The sequence below is a fragment of the Typopeltis vanoorti genome, chromosome 16 (genome assembly GCF_054136105.1).
Source record: "Typopeltis vanoorti isolate ZY-2024b chromosome 16, IOZ_Tvanoo_1.0, whole genome shotgun sequence".
NCBI lineage: Eukaryota > Metazoa > Arthropoda > Arachnida > Uropygi > Thelyphonidae > Typopeltis > Typopeltis vanoorti.
Window position 1 is genome coordinate 43,432,807 of NC_143564.1, and position 21,420 is coordinate 43,454,226.

At 34.6% G+C, this 21,420-nt stretch overlaps 1 protein-coding gene across 3 annotated transcripts in view; it reads left to right on the plus strand.

Annotated features, from left to right (window-relative positions):
- Positions 1-21,420, plus strand: part of LOC150097976 (protein phosphatase methylesterase 1) — a 371,474-nt gene that overhangs the window by 225,052 nt on the left and 125,002 nt on the right. For all 3 annotated transcript variants that reach the window (XR_016549609.1, XM_090406577.1, XM_090406576.1), the window contains exon 12: positions 7,573-7,638. Coding sequence is in view for 2 of the 3 variants with exons in the window: in XM_090406577.1 (XP_090262703.1) it covers positions 7,573-7,638 (66 nt within the window). In the remaining variant the exon portion in view is untranslated. The remainder of the gene's footprint in view (positions 1-7,572; positions 7,639-21,420) is intronic.

The window sequence follows — 21,420 nt, forward strand, 5'->3', positions numbered from 1 at the left end:
TTAGATTTCTCATCATTGAATGACTTTGAAAACAGCCAACTATAAGCCAGTGGTAGCATGAGCAACCAACTGCAAACAAGGAATGGCAGTGGCAATCAACCACAAATAAGTGATAACAGGAGCATCCAGCTGCCTTCAATGAACAGTCATGTGATTAATCTTTCAAGCCATGCCCTGAACAATGATTAATTTTCACTACTCAGTAAAGCATAAACTTTGCTGAGGCACCTAGGGCAATCACCAAATTGGATTTTATATACCATATTGAGAGAAGTATAAGGTTTCTTCCAACATAGCCAATAAAATACGATTTTTTATTATAGCTGATAAAATATGACCCTTCTAACATCATTTTAAATAACACTTTGTGCTATTTTAAAATGTAATAACTAGCAACCTCACCAAAACTGAATTAGAAGCTGTGAAATCTTTAAAAGCAAATCAAGATATTGTAATGACTAGAGCCGATAAAGGGAACGCTAGTGTTATTTTAAATCGAGCAACTTACCTTCAAAAAATAATCAACTAATCTCTGACAACAACACCTATCAACTTGTGAAATATAACTCAACTAACAATCCAGTTAGTTGGGTTAAGAAAACAGTAGAATTACTTAAATCAGTTGCTTTCTTGCCAACAGACACTGTTAAAAAATTATTTTCACACCATGCTTACTCCCCAAGAATTTATGGCCTGCCAAAGATTCATAAGCAGAATGTACAGCTTTAGGCTGATAGTTAAAGGTATCAACAACCCTAATTATCACCTGGACAAGAAACTAACATCAACACTCAAGGAGGTGGTATGCCATCCTCCTGTATAAAAAAAAAAAAAAAAAAAAATACAACACTTTGTAAATAAAATTTAAATACTGGCCAATGTATATGCAAAAACTAGGTGTCATCATAACACACCCTTCTCACTGCACTTTCCTGTGATCTTTCACTCTGTACTTCTTAAACATCATAACAATAAACTCAAATAGATATAGTGTCACTGCTGTTAAAATCTCTAAAAACTTTATAAATATCAGTGTAAATGATGTGCACCATCATTTACAGACATCAAACCTGATCTCCTGTTTTTGATAAGACCTTAAATCACTATCACACCACAGCCTGTCTTAATGGTCCAGACTGTGCTACAAGAGTGGTTGATAATTGGATATGTGGTTTGAAAGCAGCATGGAGATTGTACTTATGGAACACTTTAGTTATCTTTTAAAGGAAGCACTTGGATATATGAGACGGGAATAATTTTATTGTGATCTTGTGTGAGAATAGGGGAACGTGCAGAATTTGTTCTGTGGCAAAAGCTGTGTTATTTAGAACAAATAACCTGAATCCATCATTGTTTTTTGAATGCTGCAATGTTGGTATATCTAAGAAGAAAAGAGGTGTTTTTTTATTAAGTGTATTTTTAGATTATAAAGTAACTGTATGGCTTATACATGTAATAAAAATTGTATAGAAAAACAGTTAGTGAAATTCTCATGAACTAAATTATATTAAAGCATTGATGGGCAATCCAATTTCACCAACTTTAGCAGATTATTTTATGGAGCATCTAGAAAAAAGAACTCTTTGATACTATATTTTCTCAGCCTTGTATATGGTCACATTTTGTTGATATATTCACAGTCTGGTCCCACACTAATTGAGAATTACTTCAGTTCCTAGAGAAAATTAACTTGTATCAAGTTCACTGTTACATGTGAGTCCAATAACAAACTACACTTTTTGGATACCTTAATTATTCATAATCCCACAGATTATGTTGAATTTTCAGTTTATTGTAAATCAAGCTTTACTGGCAGATACATTCAGTCTTTCTCCTACCATCATTCATCAAAAAAAAATGGGTATTATCAAGAGTCTTATACATAGAGCTCACATGATCTGTTCTTCTGATCTCCTTTTGTTAAATGAACTGAATAAAATTAAAAGCAATCTGATATGTAATGGATACAACAAAACTACCATTCAAGAAATTGTTGATAATTATCAACCTTCCACCTGATTATAATCTGATGTGAAAAGAATTTCAATACCTTTCTTTAAAGGAAACCTCTGAACAAATAGTAAGGATTCTTCAAAAATTCACTCTATACACTTCCTTCAAACCAGCTCGAAACTGTTTTCCTTTTTCCTACCACCTCTTTCTTTACTAGGTGTCTGTCAGTTATCCTGCTCACGACATCTTTATTTTGGACAGACTGGCCATTCTGCATTGATTAGAATTGAAGAACATCAAGACTGTATTAGATTTTTGGAATCGTGTCTGATTCCAAAAATCTAATATTCTAATCTAATTGGAATGCGAAGCAAGTCTAGTCTTGCTTTGCATGCTGTTGACACTAGAGACAGAGTTCTTTGGAACCAGACTAGCTTTTTCATTCTGGCAAGTTTAAATTTAATCTTCTTTTCCTAGAAATGTGAAACTTTACGCAATTGTGTGACCCTGAACTAATCTTCATGCCAGTATCTAAGTTTTTGAAAGTGGTCGCTATTAAATGTTCATAAGTTTTTTTAATGTAGTTAATGGAGACAGACCTTTGTCAGATCTGTCTCCCTGACAAAGCCTATGTAATGTTGGATGAAATATAATGGATTTTTTAAATAAAATTCTATATAATTTTTGCTACACGCATAAGCCATAAAGTTACTTTTTTATAATGTCAAGTTCACATGTAATTTTAGACATTTGTTGTTTAAATGTGCTTATAATTTATTTAATACATCTAATCTAAGCCATGGAACTAAATAGCAAACACACAATCTACAAAATATAGCCAGACTGTTGTTCTGTGTAATGTTGTTGAGTGATTTTCAAGTTTCTCTCTCTGTATATATATACACACACGCAGGGTGATCAAAATGAAAGTATCCCTATTTAATGCCTTGTGGAATGCCACCCAGTGATCCATATTTGCAGGAATATGTTGTGCATCATGTGGAAGCGATATCTGAGGATGAAAAAAGTAGTTCCAAAATTCACCACCAGAGGCACTGTATGATGTACTGAATGTAGATGTAATTTTTCTGTGTGTGTTAGAAGGAGAAAACCGACACAAACATAACACATTTTTATTCACCTCCATATGAATAAAAATTTCTTTCTCGAAGAACTTCTGGAATGGATCAACCAATATGCAGAGGGGTTCCATCCTGCATGAAAATGACTGAACCCATGCACAGGCATTGCTGTAGTTGTGGCACAATAAAATTGTTTATCACATCATGAGACCTCTTTGCAGTAACTGAGTAGGTCACAGGACCAGACTGGTGAATGTTCTCAAAGAATAATGGTCCGGTGATAAACAAAGCTGTCAACTTGCACCAGATAGTAACTTTTGGTGAATGCAAAGGAATTTTTTTGGATTGCATTCAGGTTTTGCGTAGCCTATACCCAGTGAAAATGAGTCTTATCTTCACACAAAATCATCCACAGCCATGCAGTGTCCAACTCCACTCAAGCAAGGAATGTTAAAGATAATGTCAGTCAGCTTTCAACGTCCATCAGGTATAACGTTATCCTGTGTTTAGATTATCTTGAATGGGTAAAAATGCAGAATCTTCTGTAGAATTTTCTAGAGCTTGCAGGAGCCAATGCTGTTATTCAATGCCTGCTTCAAAATGGCAGTAGAAACTACATGCGTTTGTTGATATTTTCTTCGGTGTTTCTTCAGATCCTTAAGTGTTTTAATAATACATGCATTTGTTGTGAACTGATTTGTTTGCGACCTCTGCCAGGTTTAACGCCCAACAATGCCATTTCTTCCAAATGACTAATCATTCTTGCAGAGCACATGGAGATATTGTCAACATTTATTCAGGCAATGAAATTCCCCGAGTGCAGCAACAGCTGCACTACCTAAACAACAATGTAGTTGTTTAGGTAGTACAGCTTCAAGAACAAAGGATGTTGGGGCGTTAGTGCTATCAGTGTCCATCTTTTTAAACCATCCTGACACCTGCTGAGTTGTATAATATGAAAATTCTATGCATTTGGTGTTTACAACATCCCTGGTGGTAAATTTTGGAACCTTGGATATCGCTTTTGCCTGATGCACAATGTATTCCTGCAAAGTTTAGCAGCACTTGGATCACTGAATGGCACTCCACAAGGCCTTAAGGAGGATACTTTAATGTTGATCACCCTGTGTATTTGGTGTGTGTGTGTATATAGAAATTGACTAGAGGAGAGAACTTACTGCAGCCTCTTCTTTTTTTTTTAAATAGAATCTTTTAGGATTGACTAAATAAATCCCACTCCTGACAGTTTTTGTTTTTTTAACCTGCCTGGTTGGACGATTGATGAGCATATCTGCTCTCCAGGCTACAGGTTTGAATACCAAACCCACAGCGTATGGGCATGGATGTTTGTGATTGTCCTTAGGTGGAAGATGAATTTTATTGCACAGTGTGAAACCACCTTTCCCACTTACTTGGAGGCCTGAAGTGGCTTGAAAAAGTTCCATGTTTGGTCTCTGGGCAGGTTTTTGGACTTAAAAAAATAAAATTTGGACATAAAAAATAAGTTAAAAAATACAAAAATAAAATAAAATCAGTAAAAATGAAAAAAAAAAAATCTTATTCCTCCCACAGTACAACTGTACTATTGGTTTACAAATTAACCTTTCATGAGTGGGATCAACATAAAAATAATAATAATAAAGATGTCACCTTTGTTTTTCTAAATGACATCCTGAAGTTGCAATCCAGATGCATCTTCTTGATTATCATTCATGACTGTGTAGTTGCAATGTTCAGCTGATTTGCAGAATAAATTGCATATGGTAAACGAATGTGAATTTTTTAAATTCTCGTTAACCAGGTGAGAGAATTCCAATTATACAATGTCCTGAAAAAACCCAAACTGTGTACTTTTATTGGTGGGCACCTTAAGGATAAGAGAAATTAAAACAATTTTTTGTCTCCCTCAAATGTCATGAATTGTATTGTTGGCTTATTTTGTTTAATTCATAAACTTATTTTTGCAGGTCATCTTCATTGTCTTGTAATATAATCTGATCAGCTGCTACAACATTATGTTGATAACAGTACTTCTGGTTAAATGGATACCTTATTTTATTGCTGTTTTCCATATTTTAAAAATCTGATCTGTGTGTGTATGTGTGTGTGTATATATATATGTATATATATATATTGAATAGAGTTGGAGATAAGCTGCATCTCTGTCTAACACCTTGGTTAATTTCAGTCTGTTCTCTTAATTTATTACCTAACTATTTTTGTATCTATATGTAAACTTTGTAGTAAATGTAATTGATATCCTTGTGTTTTCATTATACTCCATAATTTTTCTCTGTATATTTTGTCAAAAGCTTTCTCATAATCTATAAATGCCAGATGAGTAAGTTTCTAAATTAAATTCTCATCTTTCTTCAATGATTTGTTTTAAAACATAAATATTGTCTATTTATGATCTTCCATGACTGAAACCAGTTTGTGCTTCTGAGAGCAGATTATTTGCAATATTTCTAAGTCTTTTATTCAGAATTTTACTGTAAATTTTGTAATCTGTATTTAATAAAATTATTCCTCTGCAATTTCCATAATCATCTCTGTCTCCTTTCTTAAATATAGATATAACCTTAGCTTTTGACAAATCTGATGGAACCTCACATTTTCTCCAGCATTTATTTATTAATTTCAAGAATCTTTGATGTAAACATTCTTTATAATGTTTCTAAAGCTCTGTATTTGATTGTAACATTCCCCACAGTATTTCTAAAGCTCTGTATTTATGCCATCGAATCTGATTGATTTCTCTTTTTTATACGTTTTATTTATTTATTTTTTTTAGTTCTAATCTAATTGGTTCTATATCAGTACTGATTTCTTCATTATTATTTTCTGTTCATAAATTTGTTATACCATAAATTCGTATAATGTTCTGTCCATTGTTTCTCTTGTATTCTGTTGTACTATATCTATTTTCTTCATTGTTTAATTTCCTTAATGTTTGGTAGACTGTCTTGTTTTTCTTGTATATCTTTTTCTATTTTATTAGTAAATCTCTTCAAGAATCTTGGTAAATTTTCTGTAATATGGCTTTAGCTATATGTCTTTTGTTTTTGTATATTTTTTCCCATTTTCTTTGTATGTTTTTGAAGGAATGATTTGCATGCTATTTGTTTTTCCTTTATTGCATTTTCTCTGTGTTCCAAATTTTTAATGTTTTTCTTTTTAATATTTTATTTTTCTTTCCAAGTACTTTCAGAGGCTGCTTTATGAATTGAAGTTTTCTATTCTTCTTCTTCTTCTTCTATATCTTCATTAATTTTGGCTTCTTTTAGATAATCTGTTAATCGTATTTGACATATCATTTTAATGTTTCCTTCTTTTAATCGATATGCTTTGTATGCTTGTTCTAGTTCTTGTTTTTTCTTATTTACTTCTTTTCTCCATTTTGTTAGTATTTCTATATTAAAAACTACTAAATAATTGAAAAAATTTCATTTCCTCTGTAAACACGTACATCTCTCACACATGAAGCTAGTTTTTGATTATTAATCATATAGTTAATTATAGATCTTGTTCCTGTGCCATTCCAAGTATATTTATTTATATTCTTTTTTTGAAAAAAAAAAAGTATTAGTTACTTTAAAATTATTGAAATACAGAAGTCTAATAGTTCTTGACTGTTGTTATTCATGCAAATATCTCCATATTTTCCTAAAACCTTTGGGATTGGATTATTTCTGACTAGCATTAAGATTTCCTGCTATTAATATATAGTAATTTTTATTACATTTATTTAACTGTTTTTGTAGTTCCTCATAAAACTGTTCAGAATCCTTTTTGTACCCTCTTCAGGGGCATGGTATTTAAGTAGTTTCTATTTGTTTTTAATTTAGCTATTATAATTTTTTATAATCTTTACAAAATTATATACTTTCATATTCTATTTTTCCATTTATCATTGATTAAAATGGCCAATCCACTATATTATTAAAGGCATCCATATCTTTTGTTACCTTTAATTTCTTTTTTTTTTTTTCATGGCTATATTAATATTTTTAGTTTTTACTTAGTTTACTAATTCTAATTCCTTTGTTGTTATACTTATTACATTCCATGTGGGTACTTTTGAAATGTCCGAACATTCTTTATCTGCATTATAGAGGTTTTTTTTACTTGGTAAGGTAACCAGCCTTATGCAAAACCCCCAGCCTGGAGGATCAGGGTATCTCTCTTAGTCTAGCACCAACCTCTCAACCTATCCAGCTAGGGAAGTCCTACCAGTAGCTTAGCTACTGCTGGCATAGCTGTTGAGGTCATGTGTGTGCAAGCCTCCTTATTGTGTCAAGATAGATACCATTAAGGAAGATTTGCAGATTCTATCAATGATAATTAGTTTTAGTTGACCTAATTCTCAGACACACATGCTACTTGAAGAAACTTGAATTTGTGTTTTAAAGAGCTTTGTTGAATTAGCATACAAATGATATATGCCACTGAAACTATATGCACATAACATTTGGAAAGTGATATATTAAATTTTAATCAGGATACTGATATTGAATATCTGTTTCATCTTTTCAAGGGTGGTTTGAAGGCTTATCAAATATGTTTTTGTCATCTAACATACCAAAATTGCTACTTCTAGCAGGTAAGTTTATTTATAATTTTAAAATTATAAAATTTTATCACCACATATATTATTTTATACTAGTTATTTTCATGCTAGATGAATTCTTAGAAATGCTATATATCAACACACACCACACACATATATATATATATACGTTGTGTGTGTGAGACACTCGCCCACAAAAAGTTACAGATCTATGATACATTAGTACTGTGGATGGGCTAATAGTCTGTTTTAATTATTTTATTTATGGTCAGTTATTTATATGCAACTTTTTTTTTTTTTTATGTGGAACTGTTTCAAGCAACTTCAGGGAGGGTACCTACTCTACAACTCTGTCTCCACGAACTGCAACTACACCTCCACTCATCAGAACACAAGAGTATGTAGGGGGTTTGAAATAGAAAGTTTTCACCATTTTAGTTTTGAGCAGGATAAAAGTGAATATCATACTGAAAAGAAAATTAAAAGGGCAATCAAGGAAAAAGAAGAAAGCCTATCAGAAGTTCCTGGCAAGTAAATCAGCATTTACTCTGAGAGAATACAGAGCAAAATGCAAGAAAAGCAAACCAGTGTGTAAAAGTAGCTAAACAAAATTCATATGAAGACTTCGATAAGACAGAAGATAAATATCGTGAAGGTGGCAAATTCTGGAGGCTATTGAGAAAGTTTAGAATGGAAGAAAGTGTTCTTTAAAAGGAATCCTAGATGATAAAAAGTGTCACGAAAACCAAAGCTAATCTAGATGTGTGGAGTAATTACTTTGAAATACAGTCATTCCTCGACTTATGTCCGGGTTCCATTCCATCCGGCAGGACATAAGTCACTACATTAAATCAACAGAGGTTATAGGGGTTAGGGACTTAACTGTAATAAGTATACTGTCATTTTAATTTTTAAACCTTATTATAAAACTGTGTGTGTGTGTGTTACTGCCACTATAAAACAGGAGAATAATTACCCAAATCTTCCTCCACAATCACATCTTCATTATCTTCCTAGTGTGTGAACGATCAGGCTGTGGCTCTTCTGGTGTGACCGTTTTTTTGATGAAAATGTCCAATGTTCTTTGCTTATTGCTCTTCTTTTTATCATAAATTTGTTCATAGCAAGCAAACGCATTATGTACTTTCATTTCTATTATTAAATAGCATTCATCATTGGGGTCCATGTCTTCAGCCATTTTGAGAACATCGCTAACTGCAAAGAACCTTCACTGTAAATTGTTTAACTACCTCTTCCTGTTTCTTTATTCCCTCTTCCTTTTCTTGTTTTTACTCTTCTGCAACAGTTCCTCCAGTTCGACCAACTCTTTGTTGGTCAACTCTTCAGGGGAACTTTCTATGAGTTGAATTATGTCGTCATCATTCACTTCGAGATTCAGATTGTTTGCTAGGCCCACTATTACAAACTTCCAAAATCATGCACAAACCTTTTTAATGTCTTTTTTGGTATGCCACTCATACATTAAGAGGTCACTTAGTCCCAAGCCATAGCAATATTTTTAATAGCATGATCAATATTGAATGTTTCCCAGAATTGCATGAGAGTCTGGTCATTTCCTTCAGTAGCAGAAATGGCTTGTGAAAAAGTTCTCCGTAGATAATAAGCCTTAAGCACTGCAACAACTCCCTGATCCATCAGTTGGATCAATGAGGTAGTGTTTGGAGGGAGAAACATGACCTTGAACTTGGTGAAGGTCACCGCTATAAGGAGCATTATCTAGCATTAATAAAATTTTAAATTCTACATTTTCTTTCACACAATAGCTTTTATTTCAATCGCATAAAGCATCCTCAAAAAATGCCTTTTGATTAAGGCATCCTCAAAAAATTTTTGAGTCATCATCCATGACTTCTTACTGCTCTCCGAATGTTTTTGAAGATTTGTGGATTCTCACTGTGCCATATCACAAATGGTTTCAGTTTATATCCAGCCACATTAATGTAACAGAATCATAATACGGGCATTAAGAGCTTTGAAACTAGATATAGATTTTAGCTTTTTGTGGATGAATGTCTGCTCAGGCATTTTTTTCCAAAACAAGGACATCTCATCAATATTAAATATTTGCTGTGGCAAATAATTTTCCTTCGTAATAATTTTATCCAATTTTTCCACAAACTTCTTGGCAGCCTTCTTAGCACTTACAGATTCCCATACATTTTCACATTATACAGCGCAAAACACTGCTTGAATCTCATGAACCAACCAGAAGAAGCGTTGAATTCGTAGTCATGATTGGGTTCCGCTTTCTCCTTCAACATGTTGAAGAGACTTAGTGCCTTAATGGTTATGGTCACAGTGCTAAAGGGGTATGCGCTTCTGGTTCAGGTCCTCTATCCATGATGCAAGTAGCTTTTCCATATCACCGATAGGACTTTGTCGTTGCTTCAATGATTTCTATCTATCGTAGATTTAATGGAAGCAGATCCTTTCACAGCCTCTATGATTTTATCCTTATTTTTCAAAATGGTTGTCACTGTAGAATGAGACCATCTGAAGTCATGTGCGATCACACTGACAGGCTTACCATTTTCATGTTGCTTTATAACTTGCAACTTCGTTTCAAGATCAATTGCTTGCCTCTTTTTCTGTGATTCTTCACTAGGTTTTTTGATTGGGCACGTAGGGACCATGTTGCAGAAAACATCCCGAAATATTTAACAATAAATACACAAATTACCCATTTCTCAAACACAAAATCAACAGAGGAACTGTTGCAGACACGTGTTGACTGCCGAAGGAGGTTGCCGCTGAAAGCGCTGTTGCCACTGTGCAAGGTTTATCTTACGCTCGCTTGGGTCTTGTTCAAAAGTGTAGCCAAAAATGTTATTTATTCCCTTGTTTCTGGAATCACGGACGTATCTTCGAATGGACGTAAGTCGAGGGATGACTGTATTACTAAATGAAATAAGAAGTGATAGAATGAAGTGATACATATCAATACTTGAGACAGAAAAAGCCATCAAAAACCTGAAATGTGGTAAGGGAACAGGAGTAGATAATATTTGGCTGGAAATACATAAATATGGAAGTATAAATGTTTTACAGTGGCTGTACTACATAATCTTCAGAAGCCTGGTCAGAGGGTTCAATACCAGATGATTAGAGTAGAGTTCTTTGTAACAAGGGAAATAAAACAATGTGAGAGTTACAAAATTTCCTTACCTAGTATTCTTGCAAGCATACTTGAGGAAAATTCTAATAAAAATTGTGGAAGGGAAACTTTGAGAAGAACAAGCTGGGTTCAGTACAATCAGAGGTTTTCAGTATCAAATTTTCACTTTTAAGACAAATGCTTTAGAAATCATGAGAATATCACAAGGATCTGTATCTAAGTTTTGCTGATGTGAAAAAAGTATATGACAGCGTGCCAAGAGAAAGCTGTTCAAAATGCTACAATTATATGGTATAAATGGGATATCATATGGACCAGAATGTAATCTATATTTTAGTTATAAGCTAGCATTTAGAATTGAAAGAAGTACAGGAAGATGGTTTGATGATAAATCAGGTGTAAGGCATAGATGCTCATTATCTTCTCCACTTCTATTCATAATATTTTTTATATGGCTCCCATATAAAAGGTTTTTGTAAGCATATAGTGCATTTGTATTGTGGATGTGCTAAGAATTTTCTTCTATTTTTTATTAATTTAATTTTTTTTTTGATTTTTATTTATTTTTATGGCGATCACATTACAAAGGAAATAGGCATTAAAGCTGACATAAAATTGGAGATGTTAATCTCAACTTTTTATTTTATACAGATGATATCATACTGTTAAATAAATCCAGTACAAATCTACAGAATTTCCTAACTAAATTAAGTAATACTGCAATAAATTTGACATGAAAATCAGCAGTAAAAAGACCATCATCATCATCATCAAATTCCTGCCATGTACCCTCAAGGGGTGTACAGGATATGACAGTACTACATGAAAAAATTACATCATTACTAACTTCCTATCTACAATTTTCCTCCAAATCAGTCTGTTACTTGTCAAGACTCCAACATTATCAGATCTTATATTTCTATCGTCTAAGGCACTTTGTACCGTATCAATCCACCTATATCTTGGTCTTCCTCTGGGTCGTTTTCCTGCCAACCTGGAAGAGAACACTTGTTTTGCTAATCTTTCCTCTCCCATTCTATTTAAGTGACCATACCATCTGAGATTAGCTCTGCTAACGCATTCCTGGATGCTGACAATGTCAAGTTCTTTCCTAATATCCTCGTTTTTAATATGATACTGCCATTGATGCCATCTGTTCACGCCTATAATCTTTCTCAGGACTCTCATATCTGCGGTCTCTAGTCTTTGGTCAAGTGTTTTACTTCTGACCCAGCTCTCAGATCCATAAGTTAAAATTGGTTTGAACACAGTCTTGTATACAGCTAATTTAGTGCTCCGACTAATTTCTTTCTTATTCCATATGAATTTATTCAATTGACTTCCCACGATACCAGCTTTGCTGATTCTGTTGTCTATTTCTATATTTAGTTTACCATCTTCAGTAAAAATTGTGCCTAAGTAGCTGAAATGTTTTACTTGTTCCACAGGTTCTCCATTCACAACACAGTTGACATTTTCAATGATTCTGCCTATTTTCATTGTCTTTGTCTTTTTATTGCTGACCTTCATACCATATCTATTACAACAGCTATTCAATTTAGTCAGAGAATCTTGCAGACTTGTAGCGGATTTATTTAGAAGTATAACATCATCCGCATAAAGCAAAGAGCTGACATTAACATCTCCAATTTTGATATCATGTTTAATACCACTTTCCTTCATAATGTGATCCATATAGATAATGAATAACAGAGGGGATAATGTACATCCTTGTCTCACACCAGATTTAACATTAAACCATCTTCCTGTACTTCCTTCAATTCTAACTGCTGACTCACAACTCAAATAAAGACTAAGTATTGCTTGATATAATGCCCCATTGACACCATATAACTGCAGCGTATTGAATAGCTTCTCTCTTGGCACCTTGTCATATGCTTTTTCCAAATCGACAAAACTTAAATACAGATCTTTGTTATATTCCCATGCTTTCTCGACTATTTGTCGTAAAGTGAAGATCTGATCCTGACAGCCTCTATTTGGCCTGAATCCAGCTTGTTCTTCACCAAGCTTTTCTTCCACAATTCTTCTCAACCTTTTCTCAAGTATACTTGCATAGATCTTGCCAGGAACACTCAGTAGGGAAATACCTCTGTAATTCTCACATTCAGTTTTATTTCCCTTTTTATATATGGGTACTATGAGAGCTCTACTCCAATCATCGGGAATTCGTCCCTCTGTCCAGGCTTTCTGAACTATGCAGTGCAGCCACTGTAAGACTCTTATACCACCATACTTCAGCATTTCTGGTCGAATATCATCTACTCCTGCTGCCTTTCCACATTTCAAGCCTTTGATGGCTTTTTCTACTTCAGGTATGGATATGTATTCCTGACTGCATGCCTGGTCAGTGTTTTTTATCACTGTGCTGTCATCACTGCTTGTTTCATTTAGCAGTTTTTCAAAGTAATTACTCCATACTTCAAGGATATCTTTTTCTCCTGTTTTCATTTCACCTTTATCATCTCTAATTCCTTTTACAGCACTCTTTCCTCCATTCCTAAGCTTCTTCAACAACCTCCAGAATATTTTGCCACCTTCTTGATATTTATTTTCTATATTCTTGCCAAAGTCCTCCCATGACTTTTGTTTAGCTAGTTTTACACACTGTTTAGCTTTCTTACATTTGTCTCTGTATTCTGTAAGAGTAAAAGCTGACTTATTTGCCAGGAACTTTTGATATGCTTTCTTCTTTTCCTTCACTGCCTCTTTAACTTCCTGTGTCCACCAGGGAGTTCTGATTTTTTTATCTTTGCACACAACCTCACCACATGCCTCTCTGGCAGAATCAATCAATGTTTCCTTCAGAGTTTGCCACTGAATCTCCAAGGTTTGATTCCTGTTCTCAAACTCTTTCATTTTCTTTTCAATAATATTTCTGTATTTTAGTCTACAGTTTACATCTGAGAGCTGCTCAACTTTTATTCGCTTTAAAACTTTCTTACATGTTATTCTTTTCAATATGAAATTCAATTTTATCCTGCTCAAGACTAAATAGTGATCACTTCCAATTTCAAATCCTCTGTACACTCTGGTGTCCTGCACCAGGGAGAAAACATCACTATCAACAATAACATAGTCAATGAGACTTTTCTTATTCCTAGCCTCTTCTCTCCATGTGAATTTGTGCACATTTTTATGTTGGAACATGGTGTTAGTAATAACCAGTCCATGTCCTGAGCAGAAATCCAACAGATATTTGCCATTATTATTAGCTTTGCTCTTTTCTCCAAATTTTCCCAAAATATTTTTGTATGTCTCACAATCATTTCCTACTCTACTATTTAGATCCCCAACAAGGACCAACTTTTCATTTTTCATTGTGTCAGTTGCTTTTTCTAAAGCCTCAAAAAATTCCTCCACTTCTACCTTAGTGGAACCTTCTGTGGGACCATAGGCACAAATAAGTCTCATTGTCCAGTTCCCCATTCTCATATTTGCCCACATTACTCTACTTGAGACTGACTGCCATTCAAGAAGATTAGCCTCGTATTTTGTGTTGAATACTATGGCTACTCCTTCTTTTCCTTGATTGTTATTGCCTGAATATAACATTTTGTATTTATTGCTCAGAAAGATCTCACCCGTTTTGGTCTTGTTTGTTTCAGTCACCCCTATTATGTCGATCTGGTACTTATCTAATTCCTCAGCTAGCTCCATTTCTTTGCCATTCAGGCTTCTTACATTGATAGTACCGATCTTTAACTCTGGTGATGTTGAGTTGGGGTTTGTTTTCAGATTTGTTCCAGTAGCTGACTTTTCGCTGTTCGCCCTGGTTCCCTGGCGAAAACAACGGGGGCCTTGTTTAACCGGGCGACGCCCCAGCCGGCATGAAATTTTGTCATGTTGTACCATCATTTTTTATTTTGGTTTAACCAATAAGAATACAATTTGGTCGGCTAAATCCCAAATTGCCAGCCCATCCTCGTTCGTTCAGTATCAAAGTAGATACCCAACAGGGTGCACCACGAGAAGGTGAGGATTGGACATTAGGTCAGAAGCCCTGGTCGGTTCTCCGCATTCCTTTAAAGGCTATGTGGAGGTCTCCTCTCAGTTATACAGCTTTGACCCTAAAAAGACCAAGACTATGAAAATCTATAAAATCTATGAAAATTTACAAGTAAAACATTTTAGCTATGTAGACACAATTTTTAGTAACAATGAACAATTAATTATTGAAAGAGACAACAGTCTCTTTCAATATTTAATTGTTAGTATTATTATTATTATCTGAGACCTCCATGGAGTCAAGGACTCGTTGAGGGCAGCTATAAATCACCCAAACCAGCTGTCATACTTTCCCATAAATTCATTTACACTAGATGCACTCATTACACCTAAGGGAAAATTATTCCACTAACTCACTGCTCTCTGTGAGAAAAACCTAGCTCTTACCCCTTTCTTGACTGCAAATAAATTTAACTTCCATGGATGCCCCCATGTTCTCTTCCCACCTTCCATATAATGAAAAATTTCATCATTTGATATCCTATAACACCCATTCAAAAGTTTATAGACCTCTATCATATCACCCCCCTCTCTTTCTCCTGTTAACCAGAGTCTGCAATCCACATACTCGCAATCTGTCTTCATAATCTAAATCCATAATCCAGGTATAATCTTTGTAACTCTTCTTTGCATCCTTACTACAGCTTCTTTATCCCCTTGGAACCCGGGTGACCAAATCTGTGCACAATAAACCAGGTGTGGTCTTATCAAAGTCTTATAAAGAAGCAAAATGACTTCCTTATCCTTACATCAAGGTTTGCTTCAACATCGCAATTATCCTCCAAGTCGCATTTGCAACTTTTGCTATGTGACCTTTGAGCTTTAAATTCTTATCCACTAATATGCCAAGATCTCTTGCCGCTTCAGTTTCTTGTAACATTAACTGGTATTGTGTATTTAACTGAAGAAATTTATAAGTAATAAGAGGAAAATTAGTCAAAACACTAATCTAGCCATATACAAGACAACATTCAAATGAATTTTAACTTATGGATCCGAGAGCTGGGTTATAAAAAAAAAATAATAATAATAATAAAAGTCACTTGTTCAAAGACTAGAGACCACAGATATGAAAATTTTGAGAAATCGGAGAGCAAACAGATGGTATGAATGATGGCAGAATCATAGTAAAAAATTAGGATATTAAGAAGTAACTTGATATTGTTAGCATTCAGGAGTGTGTGAGCAGAGTTAATCTCTGATAGTGTCATCACTTAAACAGAATGGGATAGGAAAAAAAGCCTAGAAGATGACCAAGATTTAGGTGAATTGATACGGTAAGAAGTGCCTTAGAAGACCAAAATATAACATTTATCAATATTGGATTCCTGACATATAACAGACTAATATGGAGGAAAATTATTGATAATAAGTTATTAATGATGTAAATTTTTCATGTATACTATCATATCATGCCCCCTCCCTTTCCAAGGTTACATATCAGAAATTTGATCATGACTGTTTAATCAAAGTTATCATCAAGTTTTTACAGGAAAAATGCAAATCATTTTTAACTCCTACTCTAATGGTTGATGTCCAGCTATTTTGATTCTAGTTATATCTGCTCTGATGTTCCTCTGAGTTGAAGATTGAAGAAACACTGGTTGAAGAATGTTCAGTATTGTTGAAGACATTGCTTGTGAGGATGAAGTTGCAATTCATAACAAGTAGAATAACAACAACTGTGTTGTGTCTGTTTCCTTGCTTTGTTTTTAATTGGGTTTCTTGTTTATACATTCTTTGGCTATACCGTCATTTCATATAAATCTGTCTCTTTCTATGCAAATATTATCAGATGTGCTGTAGTTCTGATGATATTTTTTAGCTCTCAACTGTTGCATTACTCATAGATTTATTGCAATATGCCAATTTTACTGGGAACTTGGCAAAGTCAAATGGAAGATTTTGACGCTTGCTACTTCTCCTTGGTTGCCCTATGAATCGCGTTTTTTTTTTTTTTTTTTTTTTTTACATCTTGCATTCCATTGCACAGACATGACCATTCCTTCATCCTCACCGCTGAGGATGGAGGAATGGTAGAAATGAGTGATGGACATCTTGCATGCATGCTGCGAAGAAAAGATTGGTGTTCTTGCCATGCATAAATGAAACCCATTTCCCTAAAATAATCAGTTTGTCTGCTTGATTGTTGCTACATGATTTGTACATGCCATGTGGCATGGATAACGGATATTCCCTGAGGTTCACTTAACTGTGTTATCTGTCACCTTGCAACATATAGTAAATGCTTTTTTAGCTATCTACAGATTTTCAGGACCATACCTGTCACATGTTTGTCCTTAACTTCTGTTAACTATATGTTGCTTCATGAAGGAATGTTTCATGAAGAAACATTCCTTCCTTATGTTCTGTGTCAAACAAGTAAGCAGATTCTCAAACTGTTTCACTTTAGGGAACTGCTGATAGTTTCCAAAAACATATCCTAATGATCACCATACTTTTTTTTTTAAAAATATCTTTCAAAAATTTGCGATGCTTGTCTCCAATCTTCCCTTGCATGTCAGGCACAGTGGCTTGTCATGCTGCTCAAGTAACTTGGCTTCTTTGAAACCTAATTAATTCTGGTAGGGCTGTTTATCCTATCTACATGTTGTGAATAATGGCTACCAATTATATTTGTTCTTTGGGCCAGTTTGTCAGTTTTGTGAGATGAAAAGCCTGAGTATCTGGGTGAAAATACTGTTTTATCTTCATTTGTAAAGCCCTGTAAAGGTTCTTCACGTCCTAGACAGGATTCATACTCAGGTCTTTCAATCAAGGACATCGTTGAAGCCAAACTGTACAGGCTCTGTGTGATGGTTAATTTGAAAAAAAAAAAATGGCATGTATTTGTGTTTTGGTTTCATGAAGAAACAGACATCTTGGTATAATTGAGCTGTTGTGGAACAACTTCCTCAAGCAGCATGTGACAGAAGGAACTCGAGATCAAAGAGTGTTAGATTTGATTATAGTGTCAGAAGGCGTTTCAGTTAAAGATGCAACTATTCTGCCTCTGGTTGGTGACAGTGATCATGCAGTACTCACTTGAAGTGACTAAGTTTATGAATGTTCCATTCAGAAAAGGTTACATGCTGAACTACAAAGAAGGAAATTATGACCAACTGAGGAGTATACCGAGTTCAGTGGAATGGGATTGGATGCTGGTTAGGAAGAATATTGACTGTGCATGGGAAGCATTTAAACAATATTTAAATGATGCGATATCAGAATGTGTCCTGAGAGTTTGAAGAATAAATAGGGCAAGAGTCAAATGGATGTGTCATCTTATTAAGCACGAGATTCGTAAGAAAAGGATGATGTGGAAGGAATATGTGCATAAGGATTGATGTCTGTTATGAAAATTATAAGCGACAGGCTAGAATAGTTGCAACTGTTGTGTGGAAAGCAAAGTCTGAGTATGAAAAGAAACTGGCTCTTTGTGCTAAAGACAACCCACATGAATTTTATCGATATGCTGCAAGTAAAAGAAAGGATGAATATGAAAGAATAACTCTTCTAAATGCAGATGGCGTGAGGGTTACAGATGCAGAAGAGGTTGTTCAGCTAATGAGCGCTCATTTTGTTAAAAACTGTCAACCTGGTGTACACAACATTGAGCTCACTGCTACCTCTTCACTGGATGAAGAAACGCAGGTGTATGAGGACGAGCTATTAGAGTTGTTGCACAAACTGAATAAGAATTTAGCAATAGGGACTGATGGGATATCAGCACATGTGCTAAAAGAGGCTGAACTGGTTTTTCCTTTGACCAGGCTGTTTAATATGAGTCTCAGAACAGGGAAGATTTTGCAGGAATGGAAAGAATGTATGGTAATTCCATCGCACAAGGATGGTACAAAGGCCAATGCATCCAAATATCGACCAATTAGTATCTCAGGAGTGATAGTGAACATTTTGAAAAAATTGGTTAGGGCTCACATTCAGAAATGGGTGGACATTGAATCTTTTACTTTGCAATGAGCAACATTGGTTTAACTAAGGGAAGGTCATGTTTTAACAACTTGCTCACATTCTATAATGTTGCCATTGGACTAGACAAGGGGAACGGATACACCATGATACTTTTGTTTCATGCTTACATGGTGATCAGAATACATTATGGAAAATTATGAAGACAACTACCGTGTTAGAGCAAAACTTTAGTTTAATATAAACTAAAATGAACACTCGACGTTTTGACCTTCATATCAAGGTCATCACCTGGAGCATACACATATATACAGAGAAACAAGCTGCACTACATTCTACATGGTTTGCTAAAGTTACTGACCAACCGTTACAACAATTATTGGCCTGACCTCTGGTGGAAAAAAAACCCTTTACTACATCAAAGCTAGAGTCCGATTATTATCTATTGTTACAAATTTAAATTGGGCTGGAGAGCAACATGTTTATATATATATATAAATAAAAATAATAAATAAAAAAAATTGTGATTATACATATAAATTTTACCCAATTAGTATGGAATGGTTTCCAATAAAAGCTGAAAATTGCTTCAACTCCTAAAGTATGCTAGATACTAAGTAGGCTGAATATGTGCCATCCAAATTCATGGAATTTTTATGCCACCATTATTGTTGAGATTAGGGTGGTTAATCAGAATTTCACAGGCCTCTTTAAATTTTCTTTCATACCAGGTTTTTGTATGATGTAAAGAGCAGGTATTTTTCCAATCAATTTGGTGTAGGGTGTTGAGAGCATGATCTGAGAGTCTTGCTTCACCAAAATTGTTATATTTAATGTGTCTTTTGTGTTCTTTTTTATGTATTGGGATTGTATGTCCAGTTTCACCAATATAAGGTAAGTTACAGGTGCAGTAGATGCAATAAACTCCAATACTATATAACAGTAACAATTGTTATTGTTATATATACATAACAATAATGGTGGCATAAAAATTCCAAGAATTTGGATGGCACATATTCAGCCTGCTTAGTATCTAGCATACTTTAGGACTTGAAGCAATTTTCAGCTTTTATTGGAAACTATTCCATACAAATTGGGTGAAATTTATATGTATAATCACAGTTTTTTTTTATTTATTTTTATATATATGTGTAAGTAGAAAGTAAAATAGCTTGGTATCTTTAACATATATATATATAAACATGTTGCTCTCCAGCCCAATTTAATTTTGTAACCTAATAGATAATAATAGGACTCTATCTTTGATACAGTAAAGTTTTTTTTTTAACCAGAGGTCAGGCCAATAATTGTTGTAACAGTTGGTCAGTAACTTTAGCAAATCATGTAGATTGTAGTGCAGCTTGTTTCTCTGCATATATGTGTATGCTCCCTATGATGACCTTGATATGAAGGTCGAAATGTCGAGTGTTCATTTTGGTTTATAATTAAACTAAAGTTTTGCTCTAACACGGTAGTTGTCTCCATAATTTTCCATAATGATGCTTTTGGATTTTTCTCTGGCTTTTGACAGAATACAACATGGTGGACTGTTGCATAAATTGGAGAATATGGGTTTGGTTTATAGAATATTAGTGTGTTGAAAGTTTTTTCCCACTTGGTTAGACTATAATAAATTTAGTTTAATCCTTTATCCAAGTGTAAGCAAACAAATTTTGCACCTGAAGTATCTTCAGGACTGAGGCAACTTATGGTAAAGGTGAACCAAGCTCTCATCACTCCTTGTCTTAGTATCTCCCCTAATGCAAAGCACATCTCCTTGCAGACATGTATAATGCCCTGCATTAAGGGAAGGGCCACTACCCAGACTGGTTTCAACCTTTAATAAGGTCTCATTAGTGGGAACCAGACCCAGAGGTGGAAGCAATGGAGAAGTCATATTTACCTGCTTCCACCTTAGTATCACCACCTCTTGGTCTGACTCCCACTGATGAGATCTCAATAAAGGTTGAAACTGGTCTGGGTAGTGGCCCTTCCCTCAATGCATAGCATTATATATGTCTGCAAGGAGATGTGCTTGGCATTAGGGGAGATACAAAGACAAAGAGTGATGAGAGCTTGGTCCACCTTTACCACGAGTTGCCTCAGTCCTGAAGATACTTCAGGCACAAACTTTGTTTGCTTACACTTGGATAAAGGATTAAACTAAATTTATAATAATATTAGTGTGGATAAGAGGATGGCTGACTGACAGATATCAAAAATCGATCTATTGGGGATATTGAGTCTGCAAGATTTATGGTAACCAGTGGTGTACCACAAGGATCAGTGCTTGGTCCACTGTTATTCAATCTGTACGTTAATGATATTGGGAAGGATTTGACAAGTGACATACAGTTATTTGCTGATGATGCAAAGACAGGTAGGGGTAATCAGTAATGCTGTTGATATGCAGTACTTGCAGAATCATTTGAATAGGCTAGAATTGTGGGCATGGGAAAATGGATATCAATTCAATGTCAGTTTAAAACACAAACAATAATTGCAATGCTGAAATGGACATTCACATGTAAAAATAAGGATGTCATTTTGCCTCTTTACAAGGCCTTGATAAGACCTCACTTGGACTATTGTGCGCAGGTCTAGTCACCTGGTTTCCGTTATGATTCTGATATAGTGAAGAGAGTGCAAAGGAGTGTGTTAAAATGATATCAGGATTATGGAATACTGATTTGGATTGAGAATTTGTAGAACTGCAGACA